General features: G+C 38.6%; 1 protein-coding gene across 1 annotated transcript in view; it reads right to left on the bottom strand.

Annotated features, from left to right (window-relative positions):
- Nucleotides 1-734: 734 nt before the first annotated feature.
- Nucleotides 735-16,503, bottom strand: part of LOC134566001 (vomeronasal type-2 receptor 116-like) — a 107,873-nt gene continuing 92,104 nt past the window's right edge. Inside the window, exons 4-5 of the mRNA XM_063425715.1 lie at nucleotides 3,155-3,278; nucleotides 735-2,017 (exon numbers count right to left, since the gene is read on the bottom strand). Coding sequence (XP_063281785.1) covers nucleotides 1,101-2,017; nucleotides 3,155-3,278 — 1,041 coding nt within the window. The 3' untranslated portion in view covers nucleotides 735-1,100. The remainder of the gene's footprint in view (nucleotides 2,018-3,154; nucleotides 3,279-16,503) is intronic.

The raw sequence follows: 16,503 nt of genomic DNA, 5'->3' as shown, positions 1-16,503 counted from the left end.
GTCCAGGTGGCTTCTTACCTGGTCATCTTGGACTGTGTCTATCTGAAAGGGTGAGCAAACATATCTGTGCTACAGACTCCCACCTCATGTAAGATTCCTGACAGCTAGTTGGTTATACAATTGAAAACACATACTGCAAGAAGGAAAGAATAAGGAATGGCATTTCCCTAACTGAAAACAATTTCCCTAACTGAGAACAAACTATTCGGAAAGATTATTAAATAGAAGCTTATGTTATAAATAAATAGGAGACAAATTTAATGAATAAAAAGGTATATTTCATTTGCAAACTCAGTAACTTTTGAAACCTTTTATAAAATACAATTAAAATAGTAATGTGCTCAGCCCTTGACCCCCCCATTCCAACCCCATTTTTCTTTTTCTCTACCACCTACCCTCAGCCCCCTCCCCCCCCTCCCTCCTCTATCTCACTCTTTTCTCCTCTAAACTATACCCATCAAAAACTAGTTCAAGATGGAGCCAAACACCGGATGGGAATACAAAGTTATCTGCTCCTTACTCACCTTTGCCAACACAGCAGGAGCTGAGCTAAGTTGAGTTTTCATGTAAACTACTTAAAATGTTGTAATGCAATATACCCTGGCAAATGTTAACCTCTACAAATACATCCAACTGTAATAGATGTAAATGTTACTGTATATTGTTTCTACGTACACCAAGCATGTAATGCTACATTTTGAACTTACAAATAAAGAATTACAAAACAAAAATAGTAATGTGCTCCATATAATATATGACTATGAACTGCAAAAATAGACTGAAATCATAATCACAAAACATAAACATGAAGTTAAACAATTTGGTGACATTTTTCTGCAGTTGTGTTGGCTACATAGAAATTATTATAGTCAAATGTGTTGCCATTTTCCAATATTTAGATTATTTAATCATTCATTCTTAATGATTTTAAATTAAAGTTCATAGAAAAAAAAAAGAAAATACATTTAAAAAAAAAAAGTTGCTTGAAGGAGCTAAGAACCAAATAGTTCTGATCATATAAAATGTTATTGGTTTTAAAATGGCTAAATTATTACTAAACACTAATTTGACTAATGAGAACATTTACACTGCTATTTTAGCTAAGTGGGAATGCATCTATTTAGATGTAGCAAATGTGTTTTTGAATTTAAGTCAGGTCTCAATAATATAATGTAACATTTTGGGGAAAATATACATCCTAAAAGTCCAGCACTTGAAGCCAATATGGCAAAAATCTCTACAGCCACTGTGTCCTTCCCCTTAGTGCTCAGATAGGCTGGGATCATTGCAATCCAAACACTGCAGAACACCAGCATGCTGAAGGTGATGTATTTGGCTTCATTAAAACTGTCTGGTAATGTCCTCACCATGAAAGCCAGAATAAAACTTATAGCGGCCAGAATCCCCAAGTAACTTAATACTGAATAGAAGGCAATGACTGAACCTACATTACACTGAATGATGATCTTCTCAGGGAAAGACTGCATATCGAACTGCTGAAATGGGGTGGAAACCACCAGCCAAATAACACATAGCATCACTTGAACAGATGAGCACAATATCACTGTGAAATTGGGCAATTTGACTCCAATCCACTTTTTCCACTTGCTGCTTGGCTTTGTTGCTTTGAAGGCTATGCAAACTATTATAGTTTTGGCCAGTAAAGAAGACACAGCTATGGCAAATAGGACTCCAAAAGAGGCCTGACGTAACATGCAGGTTATATCCACAGGACGACCAAGGAACAGGAACACACAGAGGAAGCTCAGTATGATGGTGGCCAGGAGGATGAAGCTGAGGTTCTTGTTATTGGCTCTAACAATAGGGGTGTCTTGATGTGATATAAATATTCCTAAAACAATTGCAGCTAAAATACATAAAAGTATTGTAATTACTGTAAGAACCATAGCGATCAAATCTTTGCTGATGGATAGAAAATCTACCTGCTTAGGGATACATTGATCTTTCCTATTATTGGGCCATTCATTGTCCGGGCATTTCTTGCAGTTCTCACTATCTGCAAAAGATTTAAAGTTACAAATAATATGAAATGCATGATGGCATCTTTTAACACATTTATTACAGGAGGTTTTTCAAATCCCTGTGTGCTCTAACATTCCTGAGATGTTATCTCTTCTAAGGGCACTTACCATAACTGGCAAGGATGAGTAATTAAAGAGCAAAAAAAAAAAAAAAAACCCTACATTAATGTCAATATTTTATGTATCAAAAGCAGTATGTGTGTGAATGAGGGAAACTATATATGATAACTATAATAAAATAATGAAAAATTATATATTTAAAAAAATATATATACCACATTTTTGGGGCGATTAGTGCATCATCTGAAGTTCCTAACGCTGAAATGCTACATGGCCAAATCACAAAATAAACAAAACATAAAGTGCATAAAACAGTTTCTTAGAATGACAATTCACATATTTTCCAGTGGCTCAAAAAAAAAAAAAGAGATCGTTGGAAAAAAAAATATTGATGGTTAGAGGACATACACTAAAAGACAATAAATGCTGATTTTATTCAGAGAACAAGTACGAAGTGAATAGGGGAAAAAGAAGGATACGTATGTTTTTTTTTTTTTTTAGAACTTGATCTATGAGCCAAATGGTGTACTGGAAAATGTTTACATTATATTTATATTTTGCAATATGTTGGTTGGCCCATTGTTGTGCCCTTTTGTCTGGAATATTGCAAAGTGTTAATATGATGATCAAATGAAAAAAATGTGGTGAGCAAGCCGTTTTCATGTAAAAAAGCAAACTATTTTAGTTTTTCAATCTAAGTATGCAGAGATCTAGGCAATATCTAGTCACATTAACCATAACGGGTTAACCTTTTCTGGAGTTAACTCCTAAATATTTTGCCCAATAAATGATGAAAATTAAATATAGGGAAGACCAGGCTATGTTAATTCCCATGGCCCACAAAGAGTTAACTCTTTGTAATCAACTGTGTATATTGTGTGTAATATTTATGTATATATATATATATATATATATATATATATAATATACACGCACACACACACACACACACACACACATATGCATAACTTCAATGATGTCAAGTTAAAATGAAAGAAAGTCTTCTCTATGTGTTATAATTTGTTTTGTTTATATGAGCAGGTGTGTCATACCAGATACATTTGAGAATTCTCCTTCTGAACACTGAACACAGTCATAACAGCAAGTATGGATACTGGACGTGTGGATCTTTCTACTCCCAGGGGGACAGCTATCAGTGCATTGAGAAATCGGAATCTTAAGAAAAAGTAAAAACATAATTAAATTCAGTAGCCTTGTAGAACAAGAGTTCTATGACATCTCAATGTTTATTTGTAGGTGCTATTGTAGACTAAGAAACATTGTACCTGGCAAAGAAGTAAAATATATGAACTTTGTAATAGTTTTAAATACAAATATCTGCTGCTGGTCTAATCTTTACAATGGACCAAAAAGTGGTTCTCACTTCCTTTATGCCAGTTTGTCAATTCCCATTGGAATAAAGCATCATGGCCATTTTGTGGATGATCTAAGAACTGAAATGGGATTGACTTTCTAACTTTCTCTCAAACATTAGCTGCAATATTAGACATCAAAGACTTTGGGTCGATAATTGGGCTACCAGAAATGCCTCTGAAGTATGAAATATTATTTTGTATTCCTGCAAGTTCTGCTAGAAGTGAATTACTTACCACCATGAGAACATTAGACTGTAAAATGGCAGGGACATAGAAAAGACAGAATTGTAATGCAATTCATGATCACAATGGAGGTTGCATTAAAGTGGAGAATGTGTTCATTCCCGAATTGGTAGGTCTCATACTCATTATACAATCTGAATAATCAGATCAAGAAAGTCTCCTAAAATGCATGAGCTGGATTATATATCCGGAAGGGTTTTAGCTGAGTTTTCTTCCATATGAAGTCTTAAGAGAATGTTATGGTTTTTGTTCAGTGGTTTTCACAAATACCAACATGTATTGTTTCAAAACAAAGAGGGGTTTCTAAGAGAGCACAGATTTCTAAGCTTTCTAAAATCTGCTTAGACAGGTGTATAAAAAAAAATACAGTTTTGCATTACCTGCATATTTCAAGTTGGACTTTCAGAAGTCCTTTTTGGGCAGAGATACTCGAGAAATAATGTTTCCACATATATCCCAGAGTTCCCAGCTTGATATGCAAATGCATACAGACAGGCATCATGTTTCAGACCTTTTACTGCATTTCTGCAGCTACCTTTAGTAATGGACTCTGAGGACTCTGGAATAGTTGTGGTAACATGATTTCTATAGTTTCTATGCCGAAGAAGGACTTCTCAAAGTCCAAATTGAGATATGCAGGTGATACATAATGGTAATTTTTAATTTACACTAGCAGGAGTTTTACAGTGTTCGGTCTCACAATAATATTTTTCGTACCTAGAGAGGCATAAAGTTTGGAGTAACTTGTAGTAATAAATTGGGTGTTTATTCATAGTTCTTTATGAATGTCTCATAAGAAATAATTGTAAGATTACTTTATCATCTAAAGATTTCTAGTCAACCATGGTTTTGACTTTGTATGAACTAATTTCAATAGAGTGATAATAAATTAAAAACAAACAAACAAACAAACAAACTAGTTCAATTTGAAATTGCAGTTGTTGGCTATGTATATAAATGTCACTGCAGGTAAAAACCCTGACTAACAAACTCAAGCCAGACTTAATGGCAGGGATAGTCAGAGAATAAGCCAAGGTCAAGAGAAAACAGGATAAATTAAAGAAACAACCCAAAGGTTGAGTTCACATAGATAAACTAGTCAAGGTTTAACCACAAATAAGAACAAATGTTCTATTAGTGGGCTGGGGAAGAGACATACCACATGACAAATCAGCTGAATGTGTTTCCATCGGCAAAGGACATCTTCTCAACAGTCACTGATTCGGTTATGTCAGTCCTGTGTGCCACCAGGTACATCAGTTCCACAAAAAAGGGACTGCACACAATCCAGCTTCTGTGATAACAGTTGTTAGGTTTGTCAAAGGCTACATTGCATGCATTGTTCTCTCATTTGTTACGTACAATTAAAGCCTGAGTCACCCTACTTGAAGTGCTTGGGTCATTTTTCTTATTTGGACTACATTTAGGGACTTTGTCACCTTGGATCCATGGTTGCTCTGACAGGAAGAAGAAGGCATAATAAAATTAGATTGTGTGCAGTCTCTTCTCTTGTGAAAATTATGTAAAGTGACTGAGGAAATTGAAAAGTAAACCAAATTAAAAAGCTCCTACATGAGTTTACATCCACTACAAATAAAATAGAGTGTTAATCAATTCAAGATAAAAAGAAAAATAATGAAGAACACAAAAGGCTCAAATTTCATCGATACTTTGGATTTACAAACATGTGAATGTGTATAAAAGGACAAAAAAAAATAATCTGCAACATTTTAAGCAATATAACAAATCCAATAATCCAAAAGTCTATAAATGAAAGTGGACATACAAAATAAAAGGACTTATATAAATGTGTCAAGAGATGAAGGTGTCAGGACTTTGATTTATTCCAGGACAGTTCTTGATTTATTCCAGGACAGTGTTTTTGTTAGGGGTTACCCCACCATCATGGGAGGCCTTAAACAGAGGAAAATAAGAAAAGGAAGCAATTGAAGCATGGCATGAGAGAAAAGGTGAGTTAAACTACCTTTACACTTCAGAGAGAAGGGGGTCAGGGACCTAATCCTCAATTCAAGCACTACAGTGTCAGGAATACTTGTTTGTGTTCATATACGTCTATCAAGAACAAAAACCCCTGAAGCCTGGTAATCATGAATGATAGAAGACATATATCATAGATATGATTTTCTCACCCTTTTTGGGTGGTATATTTATTCCTCATTTTCAAGTCCACTACCAGAGGCCTGGGAGTCAGAGTTCTGCGCAGTATCTAAGCTGTTCCTAGAACTGCACTCTTCTGAACAGCGATCTCAGATGTCCCACCTGGAATATGTTGAAGCCACACCCCCAACTTGGGATTCACAGCCCTGAGTGCTCCTATCACAACTGGGACTACTGCTACCTTCACTTTCTACATTCTTTCTAGCTCTTCTTTTAGTCCATAGTATATCTTAATATTCTCATGTTCTTTCTTCCTGATGTTATAGTTACAGAGTATTGCCACATCAAACAGTGGAAGTGGCATAGGTGGATAGGATATATAGAGAGTATATATATATATTACGTATATACAGAGAAACCTCCTTCCACAAATTCAGGTCTATAGCCTTCTACATGTGGTCGGAACTTAATAGTAGGTGGTGTAAGTTGGTGGCGTTGTGCCGAAACCAAAGTACAGGTACGCCTGTAATAAAAGAGGGCAAAATAATGATGAATAACACAATTAATTGCATAATATAAAGCTAAACACTTAAATGCTTTCCATAGCTCTTTCTCATGTTTGCAGAATGTAAGTATTGTGAACAGATGACTTCCATCTACCCAATATTTTGATAATATTGACTGGTGTGTCCTTAATGGATACCGAAGAGGCTACTCCTATTCTGAAAGAGTGTCCAGAAAAGGAGGGAGGGTTATAAACCAATCTTAACAGTAAATTTCTAACATTAAATATACACTTGGATGTGGTAAGAGGTTGTCCATGGAGAAGTAGTTGTGGAGAATTAGGTGGGAAGCTGTTGCGTGTGGTTAGAAAAGAGGAATCATGATGGGATATTTCCGTAATGTGTCCTTAAGGGGTTAATTTGGGCACCAGTTGTTATCTATAGGGAAAATAGACATTGTGGAAGAATGGTTAGTCTAGAAGCCACACCCCCAACTTGGGAGTCACAGCCCTGAGTGCTCCTATCACAACTGGGACTACTACTGCCTTCACTTTCAACATTATTTCTAGCTCTTCTTTTAGTCCTTAGTATATGTTAATATTCTCATGTTCTTTCTTCCTGATGTTATAATTACTGAGTATTGCCACATCAAACAGTGGAAGTTGTATAGGTGGGTAGGAGACTTACATATATAGAGAGAAACCTCCTCCCACAAATTTAGGCCTATGGCCTTCTACGTGTGGTCGGAACTTAATAGTAGGTGGTGTAAGTTGGTGGTGTTTTGGCGAAACCAAAGTAGGCCTGTAATAAAAGAGGGCAAAATAATGATGAACACAATTTATTGCATATTATAAAGCTAAACACTTAAATGCTTTCCATAGCTCTTTCTCAGGTTTGCGGAATGTAAGTATTGTGAATAGATTACTTCCAGAGTAACCTGGAGATGAAAGATCTACCCTGCAAAATGTTCCTTGCCAATGAATACTGTAATCCTGCCAATCGTATTCCTTTTTCCTTTTTCTTGACTGACAGCTGGGTTAGTGGTGGGGTCTGCTTCTCAGGGGCACAAGTTGGTGGAGTGTGGGGTGGAGTAACATACCACACAGGATAGGGGCTTCAGGACGGCAAAATATCCAGTGACTCCAAGCAATATGGGTGTTGAACTGGGCCAGATGTGCTGCTGCCTTGGCCGACACTGACTTGTGGTTGTCATAAAAGGTGAAGCCCCCATACTTGTGCCCTATGCCCACCACCTTGTGCATATAGTGGTCCAATTCGTTTGGGGGTATACAGAGCCGATGACGTCCCTGTATATGCCAAATGTGAGGCCAAATTCAGGGATAGAACATTTTTTGTTTAATCTTGGGTCTCTAGTTTTGAGAACCACTAAAATATCTCTGTAATTAAATGCTCTGTTTTTACGAGGATGTCCTGCAAAGCGATAAGGAGGGAAACCAGGTTGCCCTCTTTGCCGTCAAGAATGTCTTTTTTAAATTGAAGCTGGAACCGAGTGAGCTAGGGAAATCATGTGTGGCATGGTGGTGGTGGTGGGGGGGAATTAATTGATTGTACTACCCTGTGTGTTTGGAGGTGTTAGTACTGTAACGGATGGGCCAGATTGATCACCTGAAGTAGAGGTGGCTGTTTCTGGCTTAGACAGTCTTTCATTTAAAGCTTGTAGGGTCGACAAGATATAACTTGTGCCGGGCCTGTGAACTTGTGCCAGGCCTGAGATCATTGGACTGGGTGGTTAGCAATTAGTAGAGTTCTGCCTTCCTTGCCATTGCAGGGAAAAAGATACCTTACGACGTAGCTCTGCCATTAATTTAAATGTGGTCCATGATCTCAGGGACACGGGAGTAGCGGGAACACGGGATTCTGCAGGGGACTCTGGTCGGAGGGGTGTACTGGGTCTGGTAGGCATATCTTGGAGAGACAGGTCATCTCCTGGAATTGATTATTGCGAAATCCTGTGAAGAAGTGAAGAGTATACTTCTAAATGTTGACAATATCATCCTTTGTGTAGAGCTGGCTTGCTAACTAGTGCTAACTAGTTCTGTTAGGCGAAGTACTTAACTAATACATGACAGGTGAGGCCCTGCTAGTTGCCAAGTGGTGATGAGAGGCTCTGTCTATGATTTGGACCATGGGGACCCATGACCATGAAGCATTGTGGTGGGTTGTTGGCCTCTCAGTGACAGTAAGAAAGCAAATACGTGTGGCTGTAATTTGTGAGGACCTGACTTTAATCTCTCTAGGGTGTGCGAGGATCTAACTATGATTTGGGCCATTGGGCAAAAACCTCCATGGTGAGGTGGAGGGTTGGCCTTGCAGGACCATTAACTGATTTACACTAGGGCCAGTGCCTAACCCTAAATGCCAGTTCTCTTTCCCTACTCTGGGCTTGTCTTTACCTAAGTTGATAGTAAGCGTGCAGGTATGTACCAAAGAGAAGTGAACGTAGGGAGGAGAGCTAAAACAATACAACTGAGAAGGAAAAAAACATTAATTAGGACTCGTGGTTTTTAAAGAAAGGGGGGGGATTTAGAATAATTTAACTAGAACATACCGTTAATTCATAAGAAGTGACTTGGGTTTAAAACAGGTTCAAGTCTGAGTGTATCCGAGTGTATCCTACAAGTAAAATTGTAGTGTAGTTATTTAGAGTGGTGTTATCTCAGAGGGGGAGAAGAGAAAAGGGAGAGGGAGATTCTCTGTATATTTAGGTGTGGATATCGGCTTCTGAATCCTATAATGCCCATTGGTGAACACTTCTAGGTGGAGAAGACAGAAAGTGCAACAGAGTGTCAACACCCTGCTAGATGTCTTGAAATTGTATAAATGTGTAACATATGCGTATAGTTGACCTTACACGGGTCAAAAACCACTAGAGACAAGCCACTATTTTATATAGGTTACAAATGTAACGAAAAAGGCTGAGTGAGGCTTTGTGAGATTGATGTTAACGTAATATGCGTAACGTTAAATACCTGGGACAGAAATATTTGCAGCAAAAATTTCAACAATCCTTAGTTACTGGTTCGATTTGATGTACGTAGAACTGTGACACCGTAGGAGTACAAAGCAATATATATATATATATATATATATATATATATATATATATATATAGAAAAAAATGATGATTTAGGCACTCACCCCTGTAAGTAACTTCAATATATCTTGCCTTTGGTGCTATCCAGCGTCCGGATATATATCAAGCGATAAAGTGGAGCACTCCAAAAGGACTTTTCAATCATGTATTTATTGATACAAAAAGGATTAACTCATCTGTTTCGACGTTTCGACCCCTCAGGGTCTTTATCAAGAACCGTTCTTGATAAAGACCCTGAGGGGTCGAAACGTCGAAACAGATGAGTTAATACTTTTTGTATCAATAAATACATGATTGAAAAGTCCTTTTGGAGTGCTCCACTTTATCGCTTGATATATATATATATATATATAAATATATTGTATAGTTATAATTAGTGATGTACTGAACTGTTCGCTGGCGAATAGTTCCCGGTGAACATAGCGTGTTCGCGTTCGCCACGGCGGGCGAACACATGCGCGGTTCGATCCGCCCCCTATTCGTCATCATTGAGTAAACTTTGACCCTGTGCCTCACGGTCAGCAGACACATTCCAGCAAATTAGCAGCAGACTCTTTCTTCCAGACCCTCCCACCTCCTGTACAGCATTAATTTTAGATTCATTCTGAAGCTGCATTCTTAGATAGAGGAGGGAAAGTGTAGCTGCTGCTCATTTGATAGGGAAATGGATAGCTAGGCTAGGGTATTCAATGTCCACTACAGTCCTGAATGACTCATCTGATCTCTGCTGTAAAGGACAGCACCCCAAAAAGCCCTTTTTAGGGCTAGAACATCAGTCTGCTTTTTTTATTTTATTTCATTTTTGTGTGTAATGTAATTGCAGTTGCCTGCCTGCCAGCTTCTGTGTCAGGCTCACAGTGGATATTGTGCCCACTTGCCCAGTGCCACCACTCATATCTGGTGTCACAATAGCTTGCATTTAAAAACAAAAAAAATTGTTTTCACTGTAATAGATTGAATAGCAGTTAGTTGTCTGCAAGCGTCTGGGTGTCAGGCCTTCAGCGTTTACTGTGCCAACTTCTGCCAGTCCACTTTGCCACTCATATCTGGTATCACAATAGCGTGCCTTTAAAAAGAAAAAAAAGTTTTTCACTGTAAGCTAATAGCAGTCAGTGTCCTTCAAACGGGTGTCAGGCTTTCAGCGTGTACTCTGCCAACCTCTGCCAGTGTACTTTGCCACTCATATCTGGTGTCATAATAGCGTGCCTTTAAAAAGAAAAAGCGTTTTTCACTGTAAGCTAATAGCAGTCAGTGTCCTTCAAGTGGGTGTCAGGACTTCAGCGTGTACTCTGCCAACCTCTGCCAGTGTACTTTGACATTCATATCTGGTGTCACAATAGCGTGCCTTTAAAAAGAAAAAAAGTTTTTCACTGTAAGCTAATAGCAGTCAGTGTCCTTCAAGCGGGTGTCAGGCCTTCAGCGTGTACTCTGCCAACCTCTGCCAGTCCACTTTGCCACAAATATCTGATGTCACAATAGCGTGCCTTTAAAAAGAAAAAAAGTTTTTCACTGTAAGCTAATAGCAGTCAGTGTCCTTCAAGCGGGTGTCAGGCCTTCAGCGTGTACTCTGCCAACCTCTGCAAGTGCACATTGCCACTCATATCTGGTGTCACAATAGCGTGCATTTAAAACCAAAAAACTTTTTTCACTGTTATAGATTGAATAGCAGTTAGTTGTCTTCAAGCGGGTGTGTCAGGCCTTCAGCGTGTACTCTGCCAGCCTCTGCCAGTCCACTTTGCCACTCATATCTGGTGTCACAATAGCGTGCCTTTAAAAAGAAAAAAACATTTTTCACTGTAAGCTAATAGCAGTCAGTGTCCTTTAAGCCGGTGGGTCAGGCCTTCAGCGTGTACTCTGCCAACCTCTGCCAGTCCACTTTGCCACAAATATCTGGTGTCACAATAGCGTGCCTTTAAAAAGAAAAAAACATTTTTCACTGTAAGCTAATAGCAGTTAGTTGTCTGCAAGCGTCTGGGTGTCAGGCCTTCAGCGTGTACTCTGCCAACCTCTGCCAGTGTACTTTGCCACTCATATCTGGTGTCACAATAGCGTGCCTTTAAAAAGAAAAAAAGTTTTTCACTGTAAGCTAATAGCAGTCAGTGTCCTTCAAGCGGGTGTCAGGCCTTCAGCGTGTACTCTGCCAACCGCTGCCAGTGCACATTGCCACTCATATCTGGTGTCACAATAGCGTGCATTTAAAACCAAAAAACTGTTTTCACTGTTATAGATTGAATAGCAGTTAGTTGTCTTCAAGCAGGTGTGTCAGGCTTTCAGCGTGTACTCTGCCAACCTCTGCCAGTCCACTTTGCCACTCATATCTGGTGTCACAATAGCGTGCCTTTAAAAAGAAAAAAAGTTTTTCACTGTAAGCTAATAGCAGTCAGTGTCCTTCAAGCGGGTGTCAGGCCTTCAGCGTGTACTCTGCCAACCTCTGCCAGTCCACTTTGCCACAAATATCTGATGTCACAATAGCGTGCCTTTAAAAAGAAAAAAAGTTTTTCACTGTAAGCTAATAGCAGTCAGTGTCCTTCAAGCGGGTGTCAGGCCTTCAGCGTGTACTCTGCCAACCTCTGCCAGTGTACTTTGCCACTCATATCTGGTGTCACAATAGCGTGTCTTTAAAAAGAAAAAAGTTTTTCACTGTAAGCTAATAGCAGTCAGTGTCCTTCAAACGGGTGTCAGGCTTTCAGCGTGTACTCTGCCAACCTCTGCCAGTGTACTTTGCCACTCATATCTGGTGTCATAATAGCGTGCCTTTAAAAAGAAAAAAAGTTTTTCACTATAAGCTAATAGCAGTCAGTGTCCTTCAAGCGGGTGTCAGGCCTTCAGCGTGTACTCTGCTAACCTCTGCCAGTGTACTTTGCCATTCATATCTGGTGTCACAATAGGGTGCCTTTAAAAAGAAAACAAGTTTTTCACTGTAAGCTAATAGCAGTCAGTGTCCTTCAAGCGGGTGTCAGGCCTTCAGCGTGTACTCTGCCAACCTCTGCAAGTGCACATTGCCACTCATATCTGGTGTCACAATAGCGTGCATTTAAAACCAAAAATCTTTTTTCACTGTTATAGATTGAATAGCAGTTAGTTTTCTTCAACCGGGTGTGTCAGGCCTTCAGCGTGTACTCTGCCAACCTCTGCACTTGCAGAAGTTGGCAGAGTACACGCTGAAGGCCTGCCACCCGCACTGCCACCCCCTCTGCCGGTCCACTTTGCCACTCATATATGGTGTCACAATAGCGTGCCTTTGAAAAGGAAACATCTGACTGATATTTTGGGGTCAAGAAGGAATTTTTCCCTAGTCTGTTGCAAAATTGAAAGTGCTTCAGACTAGGTTTTTTGCCTACTTTTGGATCAACAGCAAAAACATATGTGAGGAAGGCTGAACTTGATAGGCACAAGTCTCTTTTCAGCTATGTAACTATGTAACTATGTAGTTACATAGTTACATAGTTACATAGCTGAAAAGAGACTTGCATCCATCAAGTTCAGCCTTCCTCAAATTTGTTTTTTGCTGTTGATCCAAAAGAAGGCAAAAAAAAACCAGTTTGAAGCACTTCCAATTTTGCAACAAGCTAGGAAAAAAATCCTTCTTGACCTCAGAATGGCAGTCAGATTTATCCTTGGATCAAGCAGTTATTACCCTACATTGAAAGATTCTATCCTTGAATATTCTGTTTTTGCAAGTATGCATCTTGTAGCTGTTTGAACATCTGTATGGACTCTGATAAAACCACTTCTTCAGGCAGAGACTTCCACATCCATATTGTTCTTACAGTAAAAAAAAACATTCCTTTGCCTTAGACGAAATCTTCTTTCTTCCAGTCTAAACGTATGACCTCTTGTCCTATGTAAAAACCGGTGTGTGAATAGATTTCCACACAATGGTTTGTATTGGCCCTGAATATATTTGTATAATGTTATCATATCGCCTCTCAGGTGACGTTTTTCTAAACTAAATAGGTTTAAATTTGTTAACCTTTCTTCATAGCTGATATGTTCCATTCCTTTTATTAATTTTGTAGCCCGCCTCTGCACTTTTTCTAGTGCCATAATATCCTTCTTTAGAACAGGTGCCCAAATTTGCACAGCATATTCAATATGTGGTCTTACCAGTGATTTATAAAGAGACAAAAATGATATTCTTGTCCCGAGAATGAATGCCCTTTTTCATGCATGACAATACCTTACTGGCCTTGGCCACTGCTGATTGACATTGCACATTGTTGCATAGTTTGTTGTCTATAACAATTCCCAAGTCCTGTTCGTGTGTTGTTATCCCTAACTCGCTTCCATTAGTTATCCCTAATTCGCTGCAGCCTGCAGGTAAGAAAGTTTATCCCCTAAACAGCACTTGTGGAGGGAGTTCTACATTATTAAAAAATACTGCTATGAAATCAGCAGTGAGGAAGACACAGATACAGACAATTAAGCTGGGTTATTCAGCACACTCTATTATTGAAGCCCCGAAGAGACAGCACAAGCAGTTAATACAGCAGGCCATTAAAGACATAGTCTCATATATATACCAGCTTAAGATAAGTATTATGACACGGCATATGATTAATATTAACCCCTTAAGGACACATGACATCTGTGACATGTCATGATTCCCTTTTATTCCAGAAGTTTGGTCCTTAAGGGGTTAAAGACTAATATTAAGCTTGATTTTAAGTTAAACATTATATTTATTATTTGTGACATTAACTAGAAAGATAATTGTGATTAAAGTCAGAGAATGCTATCAATCTAATACCCATTTCTGGGTTTTAAGTAGCCCAACTATTATAATGTTTTGAACAATCTATTCTCACCTGATTCTTCCACTTTATTAAATCTGCTTTTATTGTTATCTGCTGATCACTAGGAGCCTGTGAATTGATGTAGCCTACTTTCTTTATATCGAAGGATCTATTTTCAAATATATTCCAGTTCATAATATTATATTCTTTGATATATTCTCCTTTTTCATTAAAAACATGTTTTCCCCCTTCAACCTTCAGCTGTTTCAAATAATGGTATAGCTGTAGAATTAAACATATATTAAACTGTAAATAACTTTGTAAGATTGTAAAATGTCTATGAAAATATTTTTATTGTTTGTCAATCTATTTTATATTGAATATTTCACAATTTGTGCAATTGAGATTTCCAGCAAAGTGAACTACATTTTATAATTTAAGAAAATATATGGTCATTGGTGATACGAAAAACAAAGCAGGTATCCTGAAATGAAACATACATTTGATAAATACATATGATCTCAACCCGTCCCTCTTGACTAGTGTCTCTGACTGCCTCTCTGCTGTTTCTAACTGGATGGCTGCCCACTGCCTTAAACTAAACATGACCAAAACTGAAATTCTGGTCTTTCCTCCCTCAAGTGTTGTTACTCCTGTGTCTGTCTCCCTCCAAGTAAATGGTGCTACCATCAGCTCCACCACGCAGGCTTGCTGCCTAGGTGTTCTCTTTGACTCCAACCTCTCCTTAAAGAATCATGTTCAATCTATCGCCAAATCCTGTCATTTCCATCTCAAAAACATTGTGCGCATCCGCCCCTACTTAACGCCAGATGTGACTCAGGTGTTGGTCCATTCCACTGTCCTTTCTCGCCTTGACTACTGTAATCTGCTTCTCAGTGGTCTTACGTGCTCCCAACTTGTGCCATTACTGTCCATAATGAATGCGGCGGCGAGGCTCATCTTCCTGTCTGCCCGCACCTCTCATGCCTCACCCTTCTGTCAGTCCCTACATTGGCTTCCTATAAAATATAGAGCTCAATTTAAAATTCTGGTTCTTGCTTTCAAATCTCTACATAATGCTGCTCCCACCTATCTATCCTCCCTTATACACAAGTATGTCCCGTCTAGGCCCTTACGATCTGCTGAAGACTATCTTCTGTCCGTACTCCCCCCTCTGAAGCTCGCCTTCAAGATTTCTCAAAGGCTGCACCGTTCCTGTGGAACTCGCTTCCCTCCTCCGTTAGATGCTCACCCAGTCTCCACTCCTTCAAAAAATCATTTAAAAAAAAACACTTCTTCATAAAAGCGTATCAATTAAACTGTTAATAGCTCCCAACTGATTCCTCTTCTGCAACTGTCACTAGTCTAATACTATCCTTACCTTTTTGTGTAATTTTACCCCACTCCCTCTAGCATATAAGCTCATTGAGCAGGGCCCTCAACCCCTCTGTTCCTGTGTGTCCATCTTGTCTGGTTACAACTACATGTCTGTTCGTCCACCCATTGTAAAGCGCTGCAGAATTTGACAGCACTCTATAAATATCATAATAATATATATATATATATATATATATATATATATATATATATATATATATATCTACATTATCATAATGAAATCTTTATTGTATTATGTTATAGACTTTAATATTGACTAAAAGGAAAAGGATGATTGATAGAAGACAACCACTAAATCTTGATTTTATTCCCACATCAAGTGCGAAGTGACCAATAGAGAGAATAAAAGAAGTAGTAAAAAATATATACAGTAGTACCTCGGTTTACGAATCAAATGCATTCCTTGGGACGTTTTGTATTGCGAAAGATTTGTAAACCGAATTGTAATCCGTTTGGGATGTCAGAAAAAAGTCAAAATGAAACCAACCCACAATGCAGAACACACAGTAACAGACATGCAAACAAAGAAACTCAGTCTCCTATCTTTTCCACCGCTTGAGATATGCACCAAAAAAGTTCCAAAAAGGTTTACCATTTAAACAGAGGTTTACCATTTCAGCAGAGTCCCGAGGCATCGCATAGTTGCCAACATTTGAATTTTTTTTCCAGGGGCACTTTGCAGCACATCTATCAATTACTGCCTTGAAAATTTGCCACACCCACTGCTGCAAAGCTCTGCCCACTATGTCAAACCCACATAATTCATCTCTGCCTACTTATAGTGCAGATTACAGGGTCTACTCAATAAAAAGAGTATTACGGGGAATTGAGATGGTACTTTTAAACTTATGGCCAAAGTAGCCGAGTTGGAAAAATTCTTGCATTCAGCTGCACTATTTCGACCTAAGGTTT

The sequence above is a fragment of the Pelobates fuscus genome, chromosome 6, assembly GCF_036172605.1.
Source record: "Pelobates fuscus isolate aPelFus1 chromosome 6, aPelFus1.pri, whole genome shotgun sequence".
Lineage (NCBI taxonomy): Eukaryota > Metazoa > Chordata > Amphibia > Anura > Pelobatidae > Pelobates > Pelobates fuscus.
The sequence above is the reverse complement of the archived record's forward strand: the minus strand, read 5'-3'. Positions and strand labels throughout refer to the sequence as shown.